Source organism: Antechinus flavipes, chromosome 2 (genome assembly GCF_016432865.1).
Source record: "Antechinus flavipes isolate AdamAnt ecotype Samford, QLD, Australia chromosome 2, AdamAnt_v2, whole genome shotgun sequence".
Taxonomy (NCBI): domain Eukaryota; kingdom Metazoa; phylum Chordata; class Mammalia; order Dasyuromorphia; family Dasyuridae; genus Antechinus; species Antechinus flavipes.
In genome coordinates, this window is record NC_067399.1 from 254,933,916 (window position 1) to 254,960,227 (window position 26,312).

A 26,312-nucleotide genomic window follows, 5' to 3' on the forward strand; every position below is an offset into this window, starting at 1 on the left:
TTGACTATTTGGATTCATAGTAAAAATGATGAATTCTGTGGAGCATTTTATTAGGACTTTCTTTCAAAAGTTTAAATACACGGAATAATCAAAAGAAAGCACGTTAATTTCTCTGAAGATCTCATGCATTATAATCTATCTAGTAGTTAATATAGTCTCTTAAGGTCATTACCCAGGAAAAAGTATTGAAGGAGAATTAAAGATCATTGAAATATAAAGGAATACTTCTTGAAATAACGATACCACTAATTAGCTCTGGGATTTGAATTGTAAAATATTGTCCCATTCAAGGGGAAAAAATGAAATGACATCAAACTTGCTAAATAGGTATTGTTTATTAAGGCTTGTATTCTCCTAGAGGAAAAAAGTTAAGCTGATGTCCATTACTCCATACAGGCAGTAATAGTTTAGAGACAAGAGTTATACGATCTAAATACAAGTCTAAATCATACAGTTTAAACTTTAACTCAGAGGATCTTCTGGAGTAAATATTTTCAGAAGATATTTTCTTTCTAAGGTAGTAAAGATCCTCTACAATAAACACGTGCAGTGGGCTAGAGTAACAGGCATGAGCACCATTTTCATGCTTAATTCCAATTCCATTTGGTGGTGAGTTCTTCAGTGGTTCCCTTATTCCACAAAAACATGACAGCAAATTGAGTTTTTAAAAGTTTTTCTTTTACTCATCCAACAGAAAGAAAATTAGACATATACACTGTCAATTTTAAACATTTGAGGCATAATCCATCATACATTCCATTCTATTAGTTCCTACATTAAAGCTCAGCATTATTGGTATAAAAACTTAAAATGGCATTAGAATTTTCGAGAAAGGAATAAGGGGAAAAAATTTTAAATGTCTGCAATAAACTAAGAATACCTGAAAGCTGGACCAGGTTTAAAACACATTTTTTAAAACCCTGCATGTTGATAGCATCACATCATTATCTTAAGCTATATAAACAATAAAGCAATTATGGCTGGGAGAAAGTAATATTCTCTGCAGGATATGGTATAACAAATGCACTCAAAAAGCTCTGGTTAACAGAACCTGAAAGGGATTCTTTTGTTTGTGTTAAAGAAATTTAACAATTTTCCATAGCATGTGAAAACTTAAAATTTAATTTTCCCCCATTTAGTAGAAAATCAAACTGACAATCCTGACTTTTTAAAAGTATAATCACAGACAAAATAAATGGCATAACATTTGCACAAGTGATCTGATTTACCTTTTGATTTCAGTATTTTTAAGAAAAAGTATTTTAATAGAATGTTTTACATGACAAAACAATGCATGGTTTCTTGTCTGTCATAAAACTGTAAAAGGGGAGAGAATATACGAAGGCTCATATTTATAGATATATAAAATTACTGTAAATATAAGAAAAAGAACATAATTTTTGCCAAAACTAAAAAATAAATCTTTGGGTAGCATTAGGCCCATCTTTTTTTTGTTTTTTAAAGGATACTTGTCTAATAGTTCATTAGGTCAGTCTGATTATTAATGGCTGACTTAGAAAAATACAACTTTATTAATGGGATCTAAGAGCATTTTACATAGAAAAAAATACAAATTAATGCAAATTCATCTGGGCAAAAAAAAAAAAAAAAAAAAAAAGCTACAAAGTAATTAAAGATGCAACAACTTAATTTCCCCTGCATGAGAAGATGCATTGGAGCTGAAAGCTTTAGTCAGTCCTGATGCCTAGATTCAGCACCAGCATTTTTTAGTTGTTTTTCATTGCTGAGTTTGTGAACAGTTCTAGTTTATCTTTATTCTTATTGTTTGTTTCGATTCTGCCGTTCCTATAAAAAAAAAAATAAATGGAGGTTAAACATCTTATATTTATTTACATATATTTCATAGGTTTTTTTAAAAAGGTAAAATATAAAGCTCACTCAGCATGACAAAATTTACCTACCATATTATCGAAGTTTTTAACCCAATGCATGCCTAAAATTACAGGTTCTCAATGTATCAATCTATAAATTGCATTTAAAGCCAAGTTAAAAGTAGTGATATTTCCGCTTAGTTTGTTCCCATCAAAAGTTCTTTCTATAAGCAGAATTATGTAATATTTCCAGTTAAAATGGTTATTTACTTAAATAATCAAGCTTTTAACCTGAATCATCTGATTAAATGAGTGGCATTTGGCATGGGAAAAACACTAAGATTATTTGTACCCATAAGAGCTGCTAATGCTGCAGAGAAATTGATGTTGTTTCCATTCAACATATTATATTCACTCTTACTTTATTCAATTTACTTCCATTATAAAGAGAATGCCAATTTACATTCTCTTTGAAAAGGGACAAATTTATTTTCAAAGTATAACCAGTGAGTTTTGGGACAGTCTAGAAACAATCTTAATTTTTGCTTAGCATGTTCTGCACAGAATTAACCAAATGAATAAAAATCCAATTCCAAAAATAAATTTATGAATACTCAGAAAAACTATTTCTTGTACACTTCCATTTCCAAGAATGAAATTGCTAATCATGATATGTAAAGCACTATGCTAACAGAATAAAATCTTATATTTTAATTTCGATGTACCTAAATATACAAAAACCCCAGCTTGTTAAAGCCTAATTAAAACAACACAGAAGTCTTCTGCTAATTTCAATTACTTACATGTAAAATATATCATACACATAGCATTTAACTGAAAATGTTCTTTATTCTGCCTTATCTGGAATCTATTATATTAGGATAAAATAATAGCTCACATATGTAGGAAGGTTTTAATTTCCTCTAACTTCACCTCTTTAAAAAAAAAAAATGAAAAAAATTAACCAAGTCTAGATGATGAGAGCAAAATAATTATGTTTTATTTACCATTACAACATACACACTCTATTTCTCTGAGAAATAAGTCATTTCCTTTTATAATAGCAATGGCTCCTTTCAAAGCAAACAATTCATTCCTCTTTTCTCCCTACCATTATTAATAACTTTCATGTTGAAAATGTATACCTTTTCCTTTTTGTTACATAATGCCCCATTCAAATTTTATGACTTTTAATATCTCTTGTATTCCTTTGACACAAATAATCATCACAAAATCATTACTGCAGTAAGCAGTTAAGTTTCATCTCCTTTATATAAACAGAGGTTAACAAAAGAAGATAGCTTGTTCAACCTTACTTTGTTAAATGTTCAACTGCTTATTCTTAATTTACTTTCTCTTGCCCTTGCCTTTATAGAGTTTTCAGTCAAAAAGTTATCGTGAAATTGCAGCCTTTTTATTTATATGAAGATGATCCCATCTGCTCTGGATTAGTTCATGTCAACATATGAATGATGAATTTTTAGTTCAGTTTTATACTGAGCTGAACACTCAAGTTTTCAATAATCTAAATACAATATGATTGAAGATAACCTAAAAGACATTTAATGTTTTTTTTCTGCTAAGTAGCTGTTTGTTAAATTTAGAATCTGGTGGCTTTACTAAGGATTTAAACATATTTTAAAGTTGAATTCTTCAATTTACAGCATTAGAGCTGAATGCTTCATGTAATTTTAGAGCAACCTTAAATTTATTTTCACTATATAATTTATGAACTGTGTCCTTCAAACACTTAAAATTGAAATTTTTGAAACTTTTAAATAAATATCAGAAGGCACAAAATTAATTTTAAAGTAAAACCAAAACTCAAGTGCATGGGGTACTTTCAAATATCATTTGAATGTAGTGAGTAAAACTTAATAAAAATTCTACCAAAATTTTAAAACCACAATGAGAATTAATTTTCCTTGCTTCAATTATTTCACTTCTGCTTATTCCACATTTAAGAATGCATTTGAATGAATTTACAGAAATTCAGTGATAAAATTTTAGAAAACCAAATTTAAATTCAACATAAAAATGTCAAACTTAGTTCTAAATGAAATCTTTAAACTGCTTGTGTTATTTAAAATATACATACAGTGCCTTAATTTACACATACATTCTAAGTACTAAGTACTAAGAACTAAGAAGTTCAAAAGATATTTATATCATGTGGTAAAACTGCTGAATGTTTCTGAGATGAAAAACTCTTGATTTAAGCTTTCTGAGAATATTAACAAGCAGTTTTTGAAAAATGAACTTATTAGTTAATTCTTATTTATCTGTTCTAAAAGGGCAGTGGAACAGATAATTTGAGGGGGAGATTATGAATAGATTTACCTTACTGATTGTGCTTAATTAGGATATCAAAATTAGTTTGCATTCTGTGACACACTGAAGCAACTAGAAGAACAAGGTATTGCTAACTTCTGCACTAAGGAAGGAGACAGTTTATTAAAATAAATAATAAAGGCTGACCTAAATTTTCAGGTTTAACAAAAATTACTTATATATACTGACACTATTAAGTGTAAGTCATGAGAAAGTAATAGAACTTCTCTGAGACTTTAGGCTTTGTAAACATTAAAAGACTACATAAACAAGAGTTAAAGCATGATTACTATTTTCATAGCAAGCATACTACAAATGTATACTCACATACATATGTGCATACATGTAACATATACATGTACTTCTGTGTGTGCACACATATGTGTATAGTACCTTTTCACCTGAAAAGTTACAAGAGTTCAAAAAAATTACACAATTTCATCAGATTTCACATCTCTAGGTTAGAAAAGGTAAGAGTATTAGCAGAGCCACTTAACAGAAGTAAACTAAGATGTAGCTATTAAATGACTTGGCCAAGGTCACACACTGATGAAATCATGGTTTTTGACTTGTAGTCTACATAGATAAGCTACCATTTTCTTTTATAAAATTATGAGAGCTCTTTTCCTTCAATTAAAAAATTATAATAAAGTCTCCCGATTTGAGTATCATATAGCACCAATAATAACCATCTTTTTGAGCTATAGTTGTTAGTTATTAAGAATTGAAAGGGACTATAACCCTAATCCTTTTAAACTACACCTTATTTCAAATGGAATAGTGATAGGAAGCTACTAAATGGATTTCATTTTTTAAAACTGCCCTTTTCATATCATTTTCTTACTATAAACACAATTCGCAAATACTCAACAACTCAGATATCAAAAAAAAAAAAAAAAAAAGAAAAGAAAACTATCAATTTTATTTAACTTGTATATATGTTTTTTCTTAAAATAAAAATTTAAGAATGTGTTATCCTCGATGTCAGGAATAGCTTGATCTAATAGGACTTCCCTTAGTAGACTGCCCATACCTGAAAAATTAAGCCTGAAGATTGGAGACAATCACACATGAATGACTATACTACATCACCAGCATGTCACTTTGCTTGCTCATGGACCCCAGCTTTGATCATCCATGCAGTCTTATCCTAAAAATTATTCAAACATATTAAAGCTATTTTGCATAGCACAATCATTTTAGTCATTTAATCCCATGTTTCCCTCATAACAATGGAAATGAATTAGATTAAAAAGTAGATGAACAAATGAGAACTCTTAATTGATGAATGGAGAAGTGTTTTAAAAAATTAACTATTATTCAAATTAGAACAATAGAAAAAATAAAGGCCACACAAGGAAATCAAATTCTTTTTCAAATTTACATTCCATTCCAAAATTTTACAGGGAAAAAATGAAATATTTAAAATAAATGTGATTAGCCTAGGAATGGAGAAATGAGAGATCTGTTACTCGTGAGCAAGTCTACTTATGGCATTAGATAGTAAACAGTCCAGTTCAAATTCTGTTTTAAATCTTTATCTGCTTTGACATGGATCAAAAAAAAAAAAAAAAAAAAAAAGGCAGCACTATCTCCCCCACATATACTTATTTCCAAGCCCAAGAAAACCTCAAAATTTATAATCAAAATGCTTGAAAAAAGCAAAGCACATTATCATTTTTCTCAACATTCAGAATAAAATAGCTAAAAATCCAAACTGAAATAACTCTTAGTTTATAAATTGCTGTCTTATGAAAATGTCTAGCAAATACCTAGGAGGTAGAAGTTCTCCATAAAACTTAAGCTACCATGTGACTTTTTTTCCTATTTGTACTTTTGTACTAGAAGAGTCAATAGGTTAACTACTGAATTTCTATGATTATTAAACCAAAGAGAACCATCAAGTCTAAGTTTGCTTTTAAAATATCTGACATTTACTTGACTTTTCTATTTTCATGACTTGTACTTTAATATTTCAAAGATCTGTAATTTCATCAGTGTGGAAATGCCCTCCACTGATGCAGATCACAACCACTCTAAAACTTAAATGGTGTCTGAGTTGCTGTGGCAGTTAAAAAAAAAAAATTCAACCTGTGGCCAACCTGGTAATTTTCAAGATTATAGTTCTCAAATCTGAATTACTCATACCAACGATTACATTATAATTTCCATTTCTATCCTTCTCCCCTCTTTAGATGGCATATTTATATCTTTTCTGAAAACTAAGAAATTAAATACAAATTTACCTTGCGTACTACTTCTTCTTCTTCTTGGCGCTTTTCATAATGAGAAAAATCATCAAAGATGGAGGTTGTGTGCTTGTAAGTGGAAATAATTTTAAGCACTTGTTTAGCTTTTTCTAAGGGTACCTCCTGTGTGTCACGGGAGTTTGTAACTGGTTTGTTGTCATTATTCTCCAGCCTGATGTGTCGAAGTTGGTTGTTGGGCACATCCTTGACAAAGATCCACTTGACATCAAATTTCCCCTTCCATTTGTCCTGAGACCAGACACCAGCACTAGTGCCATAGTCTACAGGTGACTTCATCTCTGCTACTCCACAAAAATGTCCACTACCATTGACACTGAAGAGCAAATAGACAGGACCCTTACTGTTCATAGAGCGAAAAGCACTGTCCAAACGTTTGTTTCCATGTTCTGTGCTACACCAAATGGAGTATTTAATGGAACGGTGAATATCATCCTCAGAATAGCTCTTTATTATGAACACACGTCCATTTTTAAGGTTCCAATCAAATTCTTTAGGGTTATAACTATGGGCAGCTTTCAGTTTTTCAAGGACAGGGTGTGATTCTCCACTTGGAACAGAATTAGTTTGGGCATTTCCAGTAGAGCTGCTATCGCTACTGGTTCCTCCACTTTGTCCAAAAGCTGCATTTCGGTTTCGAGGGGCTACCCAGCGATTTGGGGGTGGTTGCTGAGGGTTCTGATACTGTGTCTGGGCCAAAGGAGGAGGCTGAGTTGGAATAGGCTGAACAATCTGCTGTTGTGGCTGTGGGAGAGACTGAGGTGATGGAATCTGTTGGGGAGCGGGAGCCTTGCTCACAGGCCCTTTATTGTCCCAAGTACCAATGTCCATATTATGTTTTATAGGTGGTGGAGGTAAAGCACCTCCAATTATGGGTCCACTTTTTGCTTTCATTTTAGGCTGTGGTTTTGCAGGTTTGCTGGCAATGGCAGCCCAAGATGTTGGTTTTGAAACTGGTAAGTTTACACTTGATCCACCATTACCAGAAAGAGCACCAGTCATTACAGCACTGTTAACAGAGCCTACTGTTTTAACTGCAGATGTTGTCACATCTCCACCAATCTTAAGTCCAACCATTCCCTGCTCAATGCTATTCATTCCAGGTGCTTTGTTTAAAGTGTCATTATGAAATCCTGTCTGTCCATCAACAATAGTACCACCCAAAGAACTGGGTGGGTAGCTATAACTGCTTCCATAAGCTGAACTTTGAGTCTGTTGTCCTTGGGATCCACTTGTTCCCCATGCTGAAAATGCAGGGTTTTCTGGGAAAAAATTAAACCTGTGTTGATAGATATTGTTTCCCAGACCCCCAGGTTGTCCAAAAACAGCATCATGCATGAAATGATGGTCGCCATTACTAAGCTGTCCATAGGTGGTGAGATATGGAATAGGTGGATCACCACCAGTAGACCATGGTGCTTCACTGAGTGAGTAAGGAAATCCAATAGATGGTGGATAGTAACTGGAAAGGTAGGGATCAGTCATTGAGGGATAGCTATTATTCTGTTAAAGAAAATCAAAATTATTTTTAGAGTTAGGTCTGAATTTATAAAAATATAAAGAATTTGTTAAAATTATGAGATTAATTTTCCTTTTTAGAATGCTACACTTCGTTTAAACCACATATCAACTAGAGCTTCGTATTGGGTAAGGCTACTAATTTATTATCAAAATAGCTATCAATGGCATATTAAAAACTAAAGTTTTATTTAAGAATGACAAGATTTTTAAGGCAAATTTGAGAATTCAAACATTTCAGATCAATCTCAAAGTACAAAGCAATTTCATTTATAATTATTTATTTAAAATAAAGTTACAACTATATTAAAAAATAATGCCTTACTTTAAAATTAAATATTTTATTTAGTTCAACTGATTACATCAAAATGGACTTAAAACATACTTCTTCAGATCTCTGCATTAAATCCTTTTTGCCCTTAACTTTCAAGGATGGAGCCAGGGCTATCTTTTTGTAGTCTTTAACAGTGAAATTTACAGAATCCATTACTTCAGATAGGACACACTTAAGAGAGTGCAAATAGCTCCAAAAAAGAATCAGGTTCATCCATGATGGATTCCTTAAAATTTATTAACAAAAATTAGATTATTTTGAGGGCATCTTTCTAAGCTAAAATCAACCAGGAAGATGATTATACGTTTGCATCACTTGACAATAGTATCAAAGAAATAATAGTGGCCTACAAGGCAACAAATACAGTGGGAAGAACAAGGGTCTTAGATTATTTTGTTTGAGTCCTAGTATTGCAACTTAGTAGTCATATGAACATAGTATTGAGCAAACTATGCATAATATAGGTCTATAACATGCAATTTTTTATTATTTTATAAAAGAAACAGGTCAATTCCTATTATGCCAGACCACTAGGCCAAGTTTCTGTGGTCAGCAGACTCTTCTTATAATCCCTCTTTCTGTTATGACCTCTCCCTTTCCCTCTAAATCTAACGAAGAGAGAAGACAGCAGATACCCAATTGTTCTACAAAAGCCCATAATATTGATCATACCCATTTTATTAGCTCTCATCTATCCAAGTAGACCAGTCTTCCAGAATTGCTGAGAATCTGTTTGAAACAAGTCTTTCTCAGGCACTATAAAATCTGACGCTATGATCACATCTCTTCTTATCCCAACCACTATTAATGGCTAATATAGCACTTTAACTATGTGCCAGGTACTGTGCTAAATGTTATATATTATCTCATTTGTGATTCACAACAATCCTGGGAGGTAGATTCTATTATGACCCCCATTTTACAGATGAAGAAAACTAAGGAAAACAGAAGTAAAGTGACTTGCCCAGAATCACTCAGCTAGTAAGTGTTTGAGGTCACATTTGACCTCAGATCTTCCTAACTCCAGGTCCAGCACACCCAACATTCAATTCATTGCACCACCTAGCTGTCTACCATACCATTTTGGTATTTGATATTTGGTAACCCTAAGTAATCGTATCAGTGGCTTCCAATCTGCCCTCATGCTAGATTTAGAAATTCTGGCTTATCATATAATGAACGGAAAATACATTTTTTTTTCAATTTGTCACAAATGATTACATGTACCATTTTTTCTTAAGAGGTAGGGGATTTATGGACATGGAATGCTGCATATGCTATCATGTAATGGGCTGAGGCTCAAGTTGATGCACTGAGGTCCCAAGCATGTGAGACTAAATAGTAATTGGACTATACTCTATTAATATATAAGCTTGGAGAAAGAATGGCCCCCGCCCACTCTTTGTGCAAGTCCTGATGTGTTGTATAGGAAATGACGACTTTGGTGGGTGGAGGCAGGGGAGTGGAAAAGGAAGGGGAAAGAGAGACTGCTGGCTGGCGTCTTGTCACAGCTGCTCGCATTGCCATTGCGACGGCCCTTCAGCTCAGATATCTCTCTGCTAGCTGGCTTCCTGTTGCAGCTGCTCATGTTGCTACCGAAATCCTTCTTGCCCATCTTGCTATCACAATCTTTTTTCACCTCTTCACTTCCATAAAGATTGAAGATTTTCCCCTTAACCTGAATTCCTGACTCTGGCTGATTTTAAATATGTGGTCATCACACTATCAGACTAAAATCAATGTGTTAACTGGGTTTTCTGAATTTAAAAACAATCTCTGTTATAATATAAGGGGAAGAATGGGAGAGGAAGAAGGGGTTAGTATAGTTATCCAAATCAATGCAAAAATAAAAATAAGAAGCATCAATAATATTTTACTTTAAGACAAACTCTTTCTAACTTTCTTTTTCCTAGACATTACCCAACAAGCAAATTGAGATTTTACTTAACAGGAGATCAAGAGTAGACTCATTTGTTCTTTATAAGATGATTTACAATCCCTGCAGACAATCCAAGATAATCAAGTTCCTCTCTTTCTACTAAAACCACCCCCTTTACATTCCTATTGTGATCTGTTCTTTCAAGATTAAGTTTTCTTCCAAATGTCAAATTCACTCCACGATTAAGATACATGTCAATACAATGCACTCTCAGATGCAACTGTGTAATGATGAATATTCATACCCAATTTTGAAATGTACAGAAAGACAGTATTGACAAAATAGAATGAATACTGGATCTAAAAGTCAAGGATTTGGGTTTAAATCCTTTCTACTTTAGTACTTGTGTGACCAGTGGCAAATCATTTTGCTATATGCCTAAGTTCTTTTCTTGCCAATAAAAAAGGACATGGAATTGATGATCTTTTACATTTCTTTTAACATTAAGTTCCATTTTCCTAACTGGAGGGTCATTTTAAAAACCTGATTAACTGTAATAAACTGTGACAAGCATGGAAGAGTTAAGGGACTTGTCTGTAGCAATGGCAAAGACTGAGGCTAAGTGATACACAAAATAGTCTTAACAAACTTGGTTGAGTGGATTAGAAGCAAAGAAAAGGTAGTAACTGAATTTAGCTAAACTAAAATCTCAGAATAATAGCTGCTTCTGACATACAATATTTGAATCTTGACTGAAATGCAAATCAAATTCAACTCTACGTGCAAACATCACAAATAAACACTATAATGCACCATTACTTTTACCATAACCACTAATACAGTTGAAATTTCTCTACACATACATACACACACACAACATTCACTCTCTCCTTAAATCACTACCTTCTATCTCTGATAATAGGAATTTAAATATAAACTTTTTATGTGAAATTATTTATTTCATCTCTCTACCTCATATACATTTTATTAAGTCCATGTGCCCATCTTTTAGAATCTAAATAAAAACTCCACTAACCATTGTTAGGTATCAATTATCTGAAAAGTGAGTGGTATCATTTATCATTATATAAAGGGCTTCTTCCAGACAAAATTCCTTAACTGTCTTTATAACATTATAAGCCATCACTAAACTTCACCTGTTAGTTTTGAACTCCTAACAAAGATCTTTGTTTACTCAATCAAAGTCCACAGATCAAGAATTACTTAATTTCAGGAATACTCCTAAATAGGGTAAAGGTTAGTAGCCAACAAATCAACATCTTAAAGACAGGCCAAATGTGGATGGATAGACACACTTGTGCGCACACACACAGAGAAACATATACACATACAAGCAAACAAGTTTAACTATCCCCTTTTCTCTCCTCACACATCCACCATCTTATTATGGATCTTTATCATCCATTGCATGGACAAAGGCATTAATTAGTCTCTCTGCCTTAAGTTTTCCCCCCTTAAATCCATCACCTACAATTAGCAATTAATGTGAATGTCCTAAAACTCAAAACCTTAACACATAATTCTTTTAACACAGCAAACTTTAGTGCCTCCATATTGTCATTAGGGTTAAATATAACTTCCTCTCTTTAGATTTTAAAATCCTTTACAGCCTGACCCTATACTACACCCTACCAACTTTATTACATGGGTTTTTCTATTGTCAGCCAAATTGGCTTTCTTACTATTCCTTGTACAACATATTCCATTGCTTGTTATCTTTGCCTTTGCACTGGATGCCTACCACACTTGGAATGCACATTCTCATCTTATTTACATCCTTTAGTAGCCCTTGTTTCTTTCAAATCTACTCAAGATGACACTTTCTGCTCACAAATTTTCCTGATTTTTCAGAACTACTAATGTGACACTCCCCCCCCCCCCCCATTTATCTTCCATTTACTCTGCATACAACTTTCCTATACAAAAAGCAGACTCTTAAAGCAATACAGGTATGTTTCCACTTTAAGTAAATCAAAAACACAAATCAAGTGGAGGTGATTATAAAATGAGTCCTCCTCCACAAAGATTTCTCTGAAAATTTAAGTGCTAAATTTCCCTAACATATAAATTCCCTTCTAAAGATTCAGTTTATATGATAGTTATCTTTTAATGACTCATATTAGCTTTTTAACTAGACTGTAATCTCCTAAAGGGCAGGGACAGTCTACTTCCTTCTAATCCCCACATATAGAATACTTCTTGATAGAGGAAAGGAAGAGATAAGATTCCATTTAAATAATATTTTTCTTCTTTTTGTACATGTATTTACAATATTCAAGAAAGCTGAAATGCAGTTTACTTAAAAGTGCTGCAAACAAATTGTTTAATCATAGATCTAAAAATGGAAAGAATTTTAGAGGTCATCTATTTTAACACACTCATTTTTCAGATGAGGAAAGTGAAATCCAGAGAAGTCAAATAACAATGAAAGCAAAAGCTTTTGAGTACAAGTGATAGGATTTAAACCCAGGTCCTGTAATTTAAAATCGAATTACTTTTTTTTTTTTTTTGGTCTGGGCAATTGGGGTGAAGTGACTTTCCCTGGTTCACAAAGCTACACAGTGTTAACAAAGCTACATAGTAAACTCAAGTCCTCCTGACTTCAGAGTTTATGCTCTATGCACTGTACCATCTAACTACCCTGTGACTTTTCCACAAGAGGCTGTCTCATCAGTCCTTAAACCAGCCTCTCTGGGAAAAAATTGCTATTTCCCTGTCTTTATGTTTAGGAGATCTCACTTCTGTCTTCAGCAAGAAGCTCAAAAACAAATAGGGACAATGAAAAAAATGGAGACCTTTTCCTTCATTCACTTACCACACCTCAAGACAGACAGACAGACACAATTTCCAGCTTTACATTAATTATAAACTTATTTCAGTTTTAATAATAAGAGTCCCTTAGGAATGCCTCATTAGGACATGAAGGCAACCCTGAATTCTCAAAGGCTATGGAACTGATGCACAAGTCATAGCAGGTCTAACAAGTAGGGTATCAGCAAAAAAAATTAACATTAAGGATTAGTCTTGTTAAGTCAGAGAAGCTGACATTAGAAGAGTGATTCGCTTGGCCAGTTATTCAAGAGCTTCAATCAGCATGAACACTCTTACAAATGAAATTAGATTTTTTTTTTGAAGAGTAAGGAAAATATTTACATGCATTAATTGTTAAAAACAAAATCAAAATTCTATATGCTTTTGTGATGTTTCATAAAAGGTGTATTTCTACTGTAAAAGGCAATTAAAAATAATTCTTAGAGAATATATATTAAGAGTAGTAAAAGTTTAAAGCCAAAACTACAAATTCTTTTGGCTTAAACATTACCTCCAACAAATAACAGCCTTAGTTATCAAGACATTAAAATCCCAGTTTTTAGGATTGAATCAATGTCTTAAAAATTACCTAGAAATCTGCCTAAAGAGAGTAATTTCCTCTTTAACATAGAAAATATTAACAAGTTCCTCCCAACAGCAAAGCCAAGTAAATCAAGAACTAAAATAGGGAGTTTCTTTGTAGACGTTTATAAACTCCTAATAGACAATGGAAATTTAAGTAATCAATTATTATTTTGTTTTATATTTATATATATGTTATATAACATAGTAAAACAAATTTACTTTTGTTACTTTAAAAAGAATGGCTTACAAAAAATAGATATTCAAAAGTTAAAATTAGTTCTAGAACTAAAAGCAGGAAAGGGTGTTTCCATATTCACTGGAAATTTAATCATAGAAAAAGGTCATGGAACTGAAATTTTTATTTTCTATATCCTTTTTTCTGAGAATCAAGACCCAAAATTATATAAAAACTTAAGTTTCATGAACAATAAAATGACTCAGACATTACAGTGAAATGAAAGAGGGATTCAAGAAAAAGAAAGAAAATCATTTAAGAAGAAAGCTTTTAAACTTATACTAGAAAGCACCATGAATTTGATTACTTTAGTAAGTTCCTTAAAAGAAATAGCAAAATCATCTAACATAATGAAGAGGTTTTGTTCCCTATAAAATAATTCATGGCCAGGGATCGGTAATTTTTAATAATTATAAGTATTTTATCCCTTGAGTTCTTATTTATTCTCCAGAATTAAAAAAGTCAATAACAGAATGTGGTAACAGCAATTTCTGACACATCATATCACAGTTATGTTTCATAACACAATATCCTTTTTGTCTTTTTTTGAAAAATTACTATAAGAAATCTAGACCAAAAAATGACCAAGACTAAGCTGTTTAAATCTCTGAAATATTTTAAGTTTCCCAGATAGGTGCTTCAAATGAATTCCCTAGACTTACCAATAAGTAATCTTATTTTTAAAAATATTCTACTAGGGATATAGAAAATAAAATTAAAAATTCATTCTAGTAAAGAAACATCTATTTGTCTTTATTCCAATAAGTTAAATAAAATCCCTAAAGCAATCTCCAGTTAATGTGTTAAAAACTCTGCTTTCAGCTGTGTATAAGCCACTGTTGGGAAATTCCCAATCTTAAGATGAAGGATCCCTTCTAATAGCATTAAAAATGGGTAAAAATTTATCCAGTCACTAAGAGAGGCATTACACAGTTAAGCCTAGAAATTGAAGTCTTCTAGCTATTTTAATGATAAAAACCTACTTAAGATAATTGTCTCAGATATATCAATTCCGAAACCTGAAAAAATTATCTAATTTTTCTAAACAAAAATTCAGAATAAGCCAAATCTATTTTGATTACATTATCAGAATCTTAACTGAAAAAACCTGAAGAATAGACAGGTAAACTCATTACACATATATTTGACAATGCTAGCTCAAATCAATATGTTACATGTGGTGTAAACGAGTCTTGCCTATAGTCAGGGCCTGGGTTCAAATCCTAGTTCTCTGTGACAATGAGCAAATCACTTCCTTTCTTTGAGTCTCAGCTTCTGCACCTATAAAATGCAGGGGTTGTATTAGTTGTCTAGCCTAGTACTAAATAATATCTCATCCACAACTAAATCCTATAATTTTTAAACAGCTAGACTACTTAACTTCTACCAAATTACCTCTTTGCTCCTCATTCCTTTCATTTCTCAACTCCGTATTTTATACTTAACTTTGAAAACCAGACATGAAGAGATGACTTTGTAAAAAGATAAAAGACTTAATACAAATATTAACTTTCTTTATATTCAAATATTAGACATGACAGCTTTTCATCCAATTCTAATTACCATCTGTGTGATGTGGACAAGTCACTTAATCTCTCTAGGCCCCAGTTTCTTTATATGTAAAATGGGGAGAGAAAAAGGAGAATAGAGTTTAGAATAGATAAAACCTGTGAAGTCCTTTCTAGCTTTAGAGCTTGATCCTAAAAACACAAGGCACAGTAGTCATCTGTATGGTTATATCATCTGGTCATTTTCTTCAGAAGTTCAATGGATTTGAACATCTAAGAAAGAAAATATTTGAGAGAGTCTGTTCTAAAACGACTTAGCTAAAAATCCCGAGCTAAATAGTAATGCGGACAGCTAAGTAGTAAAGTAGATAAGTGTCAGGCTTGAAGTCAGAAAAACTTTTGTCCTCAAACACTTACTAGTTATATGATCCTGAACAAGTCACCTAACCCTATTCATCTCATCTGTAAAATAATCTGGGGAAGGAAATAGCAAACCACTCCAGTATCTGCCAAGAAAACCCCAAATCGCATCTCAAAGGATTAGACATAACTGAAAAATAGTAATCACACTTTTTTTAGAAGGAAAATAAAATTTGGTTCTATTCTTTTTTTGTACTTATATGATGAAAGGCAACATATAATCATGAATAGAGAAGTAACCTCAAAGTTAGCAAGATCTAAGTCCTACCTCTGAAATATCCTGGCTATGTGACCCTGGGCAAGTCACTATACTTCTCAATGTTCTAGGCAATTCTTCAAGACTAAAAGATGCAGAGAAGGTGTCATCCTGCATTGGTAAAAAGCATTTCTTCACCTGGGAGTTTATCATACAGATTAAAACACAAGTCTAGTTTCTTTCCTAATCACAATTCTTCTGAGTATTTGAATTCTAAAAATTACTGGAAATGGATTTTAATCCAGTTCTGGAACCAGGAAATCTGTCAAATTATGCGAATTCAGAATAGGCCAAATCATTAGATAGTCAAAGATTTAATTTTTTTTCTTGTAGTAAGTTTTTAAAATTTGACAATGTATATATGCTTGTACCATTTCAAAAAATAATCCAAACCAAACGATTTAACCAGGCATCTATTCTGGTTAGGTTGCAGTTAACTAATCTCTCAACACTGCCTGCAGAATGATAAAATTAGATTTTATAGCATAACAAAACACATTCAGTTTTAATCACTTATTATTATTAATGATCATGTTCTGCCATCCCCAAATTCACAACACTTATGTGGTTTCTTAAAAGATTAAAGCATTTTCAATATTAGAGAGTGAAACTGAACAAAATCTAAAACTTTGTTATTTATTTAAATAAAATTAAATTGCACACAAAAAGCTCACAATTATATAGCATTATAAGTTCTGCAAATATCTTTTCTTACAAATGCTACAAAGGAGATGCTGAACTATTATTTTCATTGTACAGATAAGAAAATGAAGTGATTGTGATTTGCTTAGTCATAGAGCTAATGAGTAGGAAGTAAAGGTGAAAGTGTGATATACTAAAAAGAATATTCATTAGAAGTGGAGAATACTTAAAAAGTTTTCAGGTCAGTTCATTACTATCTAAGTGACCCTGAACAAATCTTTCCCCTCTCTGGACCTCAACATCATCACTGGTAAAATAGGGCTGGAGGGAGTACATTTGAATGTACATAGAGCTCCCATGTGATCTAGCGTTCCAGCTCTGAATTCTTTGATCCTAGTTTCTTATCTTTAGAACATAAATAAGAACAAGTAAAAGTAAAAAGAAGTTTCCATGCAGCTAAAATAAATGTTACTGTTTACCTATATCAGATTGCTAGCTGTCTTGGAGAGGGGGAAGGTAAGAGAGGAATGGAGAAAAAACTGGAACACAAAGTCTTACACATATGTTAGAAACTATCTTTATGTGTATTTAGAAAAATAAAATACCAGTGAGGAAAAAAAAGTTAAAGTTCTTGCTCTATAACTTATTCTATACATAAGAACCCCTCACTATACACAAAATCTATTTCCTCTAATTTATACACTAAGAGCTAACAGAAACATACTCATAGCAAGGAGTGATTACCGATAGCAAAGCAAGGGACAAGAAAAACTGAAATGCAGGACATAAATTGAAAAAAGGAAAAAACAGGAGTCTTGGGCCATTCAACTCAAAAGGACTTCTAGATGTCACTGTATTCATCTACCACAATTCATCTGTTAAATCTTCAATATGACATCTCTATTTTTTAGACATCTCTAATTGGATATCAAAAATACCTTAAACCCCACCAGTCCAAAGCAAAATTCATTATCTTTCCTCCTAAGCCTTCATTCTATCCCCCAAATTCCCCACTACTACTGTATATACCTTGTATCTACAAAGTTATTAGTACAGTGCCTGGCACATAGTAGATACTCAATAAAGGTTACTGATTAACTGATATTATAGAACAATATAGTTAACTAATATGATGATACTTCACTTCAATTCCAGGATCAAGAAAATGGGTGTTGATATACCCTAAGAAGATAGGGAAAGCATGAAATACCATTTACATCCTCCTCCTAGTCCTTCAGATTTATAACTAGGAGTCATGCTGGATTCCTTACTATCTCACACCCCCATAACTGAGCTGTTGGTAAGGTCTATCAATTTTACTTTTATAACATGTCTTAAAAAAGCCCTTTTACCTGCTCTGACACCACCACCACTCCAGCACAGGCCCCTATTACTTCATGCCCAGACAACTGCATTAGCTTGTTGGTAGGTCTGTCTGTCTCAAATGTCTTCCTATTCCAATTCATCCCTCCATTCAGCACCTAACGTGCAAATCTGATCAAGTCTCCCCCACCATTCGATAAACTCCAGTGGCTTCCTTCTGTCTCCAAAAGCAAATATAGAATGCTGTTTGGCATTCAAAGTCCTTTATAATCTAACCCTGATTTCCAGTTTCCTTATTCTTTGATCACTATCACTCTGATCCAGAGACACCAGCTATTTATCTACTCTAGGCATTTTCACTCCCTGTCCCCCATGCCTGGAATACTCACCTTCCTAAACTCCAGCTCCTGACTTCTGTGGCTTCCTTTGAAGTCCCAACTAAAATCCTAGAATCTAAAGAAAGCCTTTCCCAACCCCTCCTAATTCTGGTGTCTTCCCTGTAAATTATTTCCTACTTATCTTATACATATTTGTTTGCATCTTGTTTCCTCATTAGATGGTCTTTCCTTTTGTTATATCTACAAAGCTTATTAGTAAAGTACCTAGAACATAGTAGACACTCAATACAGGTATACTGATTGACATGGAACAGCATAGTTAACTAACATGATAATAATACTCCACTTCAATCCCAAGATCAAGAAAATGTGTGTTGATATACCCTAAGAAGGTAGGAAAGTATATAATACCATTTACACCAGCATAGTATGTTATTTACTTTTTTAAAAAACTGGATCTATGGTTTCACTGGTGCAGGAAGCTCCAGGTGAAGAACTTCCTCCACCAATACAGACTGGTACCAGTTTTGCAATTTATTGTCTTGAAGTTTCCTGCCATAAAGAGAGGTCAATTGACTTGCCCAAGATTACACAGCTAGAGACAAGACTTGAATTCATGTCTTTGATTCTAATACCAGTTCTCTAACCCATAACTGTCTCTCTTGTATCACTCACATAGAGTAGACATTTAACAAACACTGTATTAAATAGAAAAATTTTTCAAAACTTTTTTAAATGTCTGGATCCTCAAAGGGGGTAAGCCCTTAGCATATTGAAAAATTGGCTATCCAAAATTCCCTGAGGTTCAGGATAATTAAGCTATTATTACTATATTTTATTGCATTAAACAAGATAGTAAGAAACCAGAGAGAACAGAATCTTTAAAACTAAAAATTTTAAATTCATTGAAGACCATTTTGTAAATGATTAAAGCCTTATTTTATTCCATTCCAACTCAACTTAACTTTCAACAAAATGAGAAATTTGCCAAAAAACAAAACACCTTGTGTTTTAAAGCACATGATGTTCTATAAAATTTACAAAGGCATGTTTTGTTATTTTGCCTAAATGTTCAGGTTTTATAGTAAACATTAATACATCTGGTCTGATTATCAACAATATACCTAGAATAAAATCCAGGTCATCTGAAGTTATCTAGATTGGCCAAGATTATTATTTGTCATGATCAGACAAAATCATTACTGAAAAATGGATTAGCATATTAGTATTTGAAAATTTAGAATTGTTTGAAAGAAAAAAAACTATAAAAATAGTAACTATTTATTCCAGAAAAGTTAGAATCCAAAACCAAAAAGTAATATCCCAAATAACTCACAATTATAACAATTTAAGATTTTAAACAGAATTGAAACCACGTAGGATTTATAGGTAAAAGCAATTGTTTAAAAAAAAAAAAAGATAAATAAAAAGGCTTTCTGGTTCCAACTCTGTAATTTTGGGCAAGGAAATTAACCTCTCAGCCACAACTTCCTTCATTGTCTAAAAAAACTGGTGGATGGGTAAACCAGATGATCTCTGAGATTTCAACCAGTTCTTAGACCGGTGTATAAGGATAATATGAATAACTTATATTTATGTTTATGGATTGCAAATGAGCATTACCTCCATCACTTCATTTATAGTGGAAAGGGCCCTGGACCTGAATCCTAGATATAATACTAGCTATGTAACCATGGGCAAGTCCCTTCACCTCTTTGAACCTGTTGCTTCATCTACAAAATCAAGATCAATAAAAAGAACGCTGCCTACCTCAAAGAGTTGTAGTAAGGAGATGGCTTGGTAAACCTGAAAGTACTATAGAAATATGAATTGTCACTGTAATATTCTATAGTTCTACAAGCATCAAGAATCTAGCATCCTCCATGCAGCCAATAACATTTATAAATATGACTTCTACATCAGTAGGGTATTTGGAAAATGTTCTACTATCATTATTCACTTTATTCTATCTCACCAAGAATTTTAAAACTTCAAATAAATTAACCAAAATTGTCATGTTAATAGTCAATGGTACAAACTTTTTTTATATTACCTCAGAACCAATATAGAATTGTGACCAAGGTAGCTATTCCAACTTTTAAAGTAGCCAGTTCAGTTAGTTTTTTAAAACATTTTTTTTTTTGCTAAAATTCAACATACATATAAAAATTCAACTGTTCAAACATTTGTGAAGCACTCACTATGTGCAAAGCACTGTGCTAAGTGTTCAGAAATCATACTTGAAACATTTTCCCCCTCAATGAATTTATGATATAATTGGAAATATTAGATATATGTAAAATAACAAAGGATAACTTTAATGCCTAAAACAGAGAAAAACATAATGCTATGTAGAGAAACACAGAACTAAGTAAAATACAATTATGATGGTCAATTAGGATAAAGTTTCTTTGCAGTCTGAAATGAACCTGAAGCTAAAGAAAATTGGATCTTTCGTCACTGAGCTGAGGAAAGATGGTGAAGAGGAAAAGAATGTTGGATCTACACAAAGTGGATAGAACCCAGTTCTACCACCCAGCATTATGTGACCTTGGGAAAAATTACTTAAACTCCCAGGGCTTCAGTTTCCTTATCATAAAATGAGGGGGTTGGACTAAATTACTTCTGAGGCTCCTCTTCCTATTCCCAATCAATGATCCTGATTTGAGGCGGTCATTCTGGCTTCTCAAGCAGACAGCATGGCACTGCTAAGAGGCAGAAGACTGGATTACTCCCAGTCTGGTTAGCTTTGGAGGAATCAGAGTAACCAAGAAGCAGCAGAGGAATTCTGGATGGCCTGTGCTCATCTCCATGGGGCTTTTCAGCCTACTGGGGCTATTAATAGCTTAGTTCCTGACTTAACACCTGGCAGAGAGCCAGCATCAAGACAGCCAGGAAAAAAAGCCATCAGAAGTGGGTGCTCTGTGGAAGGTCAAAGTATGTGGGGTGGGGACAGGAGCATTCTTCTCAAGTAATTACGTCCCAAGTTTAACATTTAAAAATAGGGGCTTTTTTACAGTCTTAAACATAGGTCACAGGTCCATAGATTTTTAGGGTTGCAAAGGACCTCAGAGATCATTTGGTCTAAATCTTTCATTTTACAAATGAAGAAAGCAAAGGCCAAGATTATACAGGATGAAGCAGCAAAGGCAGGATTTGACAAGGCCATTTAACTCAAACCCAGTGCTCTGGAAACTTTTGAAATTATGCTTGCTCCAGTGGGCAGACCCTACATTAAATGACAATTCTCAAAGCCAGTGGCAGACTCTTCTATCTCATCCTTCCATAGGAACCAGTTCCATCAAAAAGAACCAAAGGATTTTAAAGAGGGAAGGGAATCTTAGAAGCCAAACTAACCCATTCCCCCTTTCTCCCCACTCCACTATATTGATGAGGAAACCAGGGCCCAAAAATGTTAAGTGATTTATCTAAGGTCATTTAGGTAAGTGGTGACACTTGAACCAAGGTCTTCTGACTGCAGATCCAGCACTCTAATCCACTATACCATGTGATTGCTTGAAATAAAGACCTTCATCTTCACTGCATTTGTGACACATATTTAATAAATAAGCTAATTATTAAGGTTTTTTCAGGGCTTCTTTCACTTCAAAAGAATTGAGGAAAAATTTTAAAACAGCCCCCAAACAGACAAGTAACTTTCAATACAAACAAGTTTTTAAAGAACACATTAACAACATACTAACCTGATTTGACTGTCCAGAAAGGTAGGGTTCAAAGTCATTGTCATGTACTGTATCCTTCTGATGCAACGAACCATTTTGTACTAGAATAAGAAGTTGCAAAATATTACACTTTAAAAGTTCATCAATAATCACTTTACAACATACAAACTAAAAATGATTAAGTTCTTTTTCCCATTAATTTCTATTTATAATTCTATGGCTTCCAATATGTAAAAATGGGAATAACTATTAATACTGGATATAGTAGAGAACTTTCAATTACCTTAGATAATGTATTTTTATAATTTAAGGAAGAAGCCTAGAAATAAAATATTCAGAACATATATAAAGATAAAGGATATGGTCCAATTATACTGGTCTCCTTGGCAGTTCCTAACACTTAGCTCCATTTCCCAAGTCTGGACTTTTCTAGTGTCTCCTATCCCTGGAATGCTCTTCCACATCTCCATTTCTCAGAATCCTTAGCTTTTTTAAGCCTCCTCTCAAAAACCACCTTCTGCACAAGACTTTTCCCCAATCTACCCCCAACTACAACAAACCACAAAGTAATTAATGAATGCTCACATGTGCTCAGACTACCTCCTAATATGATCTAAGCTCAATTGTGATAAATGGGACAAATTCCATTCCAAACTATGGACACCAAAGAAAATTGTACTTCAGGAAAACTTCCAAAATTTGTAATGCATATCTTAAACAACTACAATTTCATTACAAAAAATTCTGAAAGCCATATAATTGAGTTCCAATCCCATTTAGGATTCTGACCTGGAAAAGTGAATATACAATGCAATTAATGACATCAGCACAATAAAACTATAGAAAAAACAGACTTCTGGGAAAATACTGAAGATGTCTTATTGGTTTTATAACTTAAAAAAACAGATTTCAACTACTCTTAAAAGATTTTTAAAATATAAGACCACACAGAAAACTAAATGTCTTCAGAAAAGCACATATTAAATCAGTGCAGTAACTTTTCAGATGACAATTCTACTGTGGAAACCTGGAACATTCATTTAAAACTATTCTGGGACCTTTTAGTTTGGCAGCAACTCTCATACTTCTTTTATTTTAAAAAAGAAGAAAGAGGAAGATGATGATGATGGGGAAAAACACAGGATCAGGGGAAAAAAAAAAAAAAAACTTGGTGTTGGTTCCAACTCTTCTCTTTACAAATGAGGTAACTGAGGCCTAATGACTTGCCCAAGGTCACACAGTGAAAAAGCTCTTATGAAAAGCCACCTCTTCTCACTTTAAGATCCATGTTTTTCCTGTATACCAAAATGCCTTTCATGGGATTATTTGCATTTGGAAATGTATCTTCTTCAACAAGTTAACAATCTCATGCACCATGCAACCCAAAGCAATCCTTAAAAATCTAAAGGAAATAAAAAAGACTGGTTTCTTTAGTAGGTCACTAGGTGTTTTCCATATGGTCTTTATTGCACACATGCTCCTACTTCGTCATATACTATTATACAACCAAATGCAAATTCTCAGAACTTGTCTTACCTTTATTATCTTGTCCTTTTGTTCTCTGTAATGTCAATGCCCAGGAAACCAAACACAGAAAAAACCCAAGAAAAGGAGAAAAAAAAAGTTACTTGTGGAGGGATCCATTTAAATCCAGTAAGATAAGTTTAAAAGAAAAACACCAAAGTCATAAATGTCTGGTTTAAAAGAATGTTTTTGTTTTGCTTAACAATGGAAAGTACTGTATTCACCGTTCATCGCAATTATTAATCCAAACCTATGTTTAGTTTACATGCCTCATGGGTGAAATTTCTCTAGACTTCCAGGTCACACATAGTTTCTTCTCTTCCTCCCCCCCAACCCCCCTTAAAGCTTCTCCATAACTGGAGAAGACTAGGAATTATCGAAGGCGGGGAGAACAGGAATGGCAGGAAGATCTCAGAAAAGCAGTCCAGACTCTGCGAGGGGGGGTGAGGGGGGTGATGAATGAGCAGCGGAAAGGAGAGGGAAACCACCCAGAGTTGTTCTCCCTCCCCCTCCCCAAATACGCAGTCCGGAGGTGAGGACCCCGGAGGTAACCCCAGCCTCCCCCCAATACCACGGACTCACCTGAGGGTCTACGCTGGTGGCCGACATAATTCATGAACCAGGCCCAGGGGGTGGGAAGGGGAAGGGGAGGGGGAAGGGGGAGAAGGGAGGGGAAGGACTCGCCCCGGGTCCCGGAGTGGGGGCGCCGGGGGTCGAGTCGGGCCGGGTCCCGCGCGGTGCGGCTAAGGACTGCGCTGAGGGCCTGCGCCCGCCGGGGTTGCGGGGGTGGCGCCGAGACTCCGACTCCGGCCCGGGTGGGGTGGGGGAGACTCTGTCACTTCCCGCTCCTCACCGCCCGCCTGCCCACCGACCCCCCACCCTGTCCCACCCACCCTCCGCCCGGGCAGCTTCTTCCTCGTAGCAGCAGGCTCCCAGAGCTGGGGCAAAACAGCAATGGAGGACGAGGAAGAGGAGAAGAAAAGGTTGAGGCGGCAGCAACCGGAGCCTCAAGATGGGGATGGACTGAGGAAGCGCCGACTCCAATGGCGGCAGCGGCGGCGGGGACGAAGCTGTGCGGACGTCAACGCCTGCGCGGGGCAGGCCGGGAAACCATCCGGCCCCGGCCGGGAAGGAGGTGGGGGGTGGGGGGAAGGAAAGGAGCAAAGAAGAGAACCGACTGGAGGCCCGCTACGTGCCGCGCGCCTGCGCGCTGCCGCCTCTACGGGACTCAACTCACAACTTGGTAGATTTTTCTCGCGCTTGGGTAGGAAGGAGCTAAAGGGAGGGAAATCGGGAAGTCACATGGCGTTGTATTTGCTGAGGTTGCTACCTGGGTCAGGTGAGCAGGAGGTGCTGGCCTCCTGCGCCAGAAGTGTGCCTCCAGAATGCTTGCAGAGCACCTCATCTCAATGCCCACCTTCACTCTGACTTTCTTCTGACTCCATTCGTGGGCTCTTGAGAAGCTGGTTCCTGCAAGATCTCCCAAGCCCCCTCACTCATTTTGCACAGTGGGGAGGCTGAGACCCAAAAAGAGGGACTTGATCAAGTTCATACACCGGTTAATAATGCACCTGGGAGTAAGATACAGGTCTTCCAGTTTCCAGTCTACTATTTCTTCAGACGTTCCTTTTTTTTTTTTTTTTTTTTAAGGACCAGGTAGTTGTGAATTGGATTAAATGAGGCAGAATTGCACTAAACTGTCAGCCTCACTCCCTCATCCAGTCCTCCTAAATCCAGTGGTGAGATGAAAGTCGAGATGATTAGAATTGGCCCGAGGTGCAGTGGGCTATCTTCCACGTCTGTCCGAGCTTTAACACGCCATAGCACCTGCTTTAGCCGCCTTCCTGAAGGCAGTTGGAACAAATTGTGTTCGTCCCAAGCTCTGATGGGGGAAGTCTTCATTGCTTGGGTTTAAGGCCTGTTGGCTACCCTCAACAAGGTTTAGCTATCTGCTTAGCAGGTATTAGGGAAGTCCAACCTCCTGGACACCACGGGTGGACACCAATGTGCGTGCAGCAGCAGGGAGTGGGAGAGGACTAGCACCTCTGGTGAGCTCCAAGAAGCTGCAACATGCTGGGGGACAACAGCCTGTGAGACTTAATTCTTTTTCAGCTACATTCTGCTGCCTTTCTAAGTGATAAAGGTAGAAAGCATGCCTTATGTACCAGGTGTTGTGTTGACATACAGGGAGTGCAAAGAAAAGCAAAAAAAAGCCCTATCCTCAAAGGACTCTACCATCAAGAGTGGTGTAACATGCAAACAAATACCTAGTAAGATAAGATAAATAGCAAATAGAAGGAAGAAGGCATTTACAATTAAGAATTGTGGAAGGTTTCCTTTAGGAGAGGGATTTTGGTTTGGACTTCAAAGATTACTGACTTCAGTAACTGGAGTGATGGAAAGAGCATTCTAGGCCTGGGGGACAGTCTAAGAGAATGGCCAGGAGATGGAGCATCTTGTTCATAGAATAGCCAGGAGGCCAGAATCACTGGATCAAAGATTAGTTTGGAGAGTAAGGTAAGAAGATTGGAAAGGTATGGAGGGGGGCTAGGTTGTGAAGGATTTTGAATTCCAAACACATAATTTCTATAGTTTTTCTATAGATCTATCGATTTAAGTTTTGCAAAATGCTTTATTTGAACAATTCAGGTAGATAATACAAGTATTACTGCACCTATTTTATAAAAGTTAAACAATGTCTATAATTAGCCTGGTTTTAAAAGATTATGACTCCTATAATTTCCATTCTATCCATTGTGATAATGTTGCCAAGGTAAGTCTGGATTTTTTGGTTTGTTTCAGGCC

The 26,312-nt window shown here is 34.9% G+C and overlaps 1 protein-coding gene across 4 annotated transcripts; it reads right to left on the reverse strand.

Annotated features, from left to right (window-relative positions):
• Positions 1-316: 316 nt before the first annotated feature.
• YTHDF1 (YTH N6-methyladenosine RNA binding protein F1) lies at positions 317-24,649 on the reverse strand. 4 transcript variants are annotated; one of them, XR_007950504.1, is made up of 7 exons: positions 24,090-24,649; positions 23,520-23,544; positions 22,005-22,084; positions 20,071-20,115; positions 6,410-7,933; positions 5,197-5,313; positions 317-1,806 (listed from the first exon to the last, which is right to left on the reverse strand). XR_007950504.1 is itself a non-coding variant. In XM_051976738.1 (6 exons), the coding sequence occupies exons 1-6, from the start codon at positions 24,114-24,116 to the stop codon at positions 1,780-1,782; spliced, it is 1,728 nt and encodes a 575-aa protein (XP_051832698.1). In that variant the 5' UTR covers positions 24,117-24,646; the 3' UTR covers positions 317-1,779. The 4 variants fall into 4 exon arrangements, 2 of the variants coding, with proteins under 2 accessions (XP_051832698.1, XP_051832699.1); XR_007950505.1 differs by lacking the exon at positions 20,071-20,115 and having other exon boundaries at positions 24,090-24,647; XM_051976738.1 differs by lacking the exon at positions 5,197-5,313 and having other exon boundaries at positions 24,090-24,646.
• Between the last annotated feature and the right edge of the window lie 1,663 nt (positions 24,650-26,312).

Coding starts and splice junctions, on each gene's coding strand:
- YTHDF1 (XM_051976738.1), bottom strand. CDS start 24,116: ATGTCGGCCACCAGCGTAGACCCTCAG. Junction 23,545..24,089: donor CCACCAGCGTAGACCCTCAG/GTGAGTCCGTGG, acceptor TTGACATTACAG/AGAACAAAAGGACAAGATAA. Junction 1,807..6,409: donor AAGAAGAAGTAGTACGCAAG/GTAAATTTGTAT, acceptor TTTTTTTTATAG/GAACGGCAGAATCGAAACAA.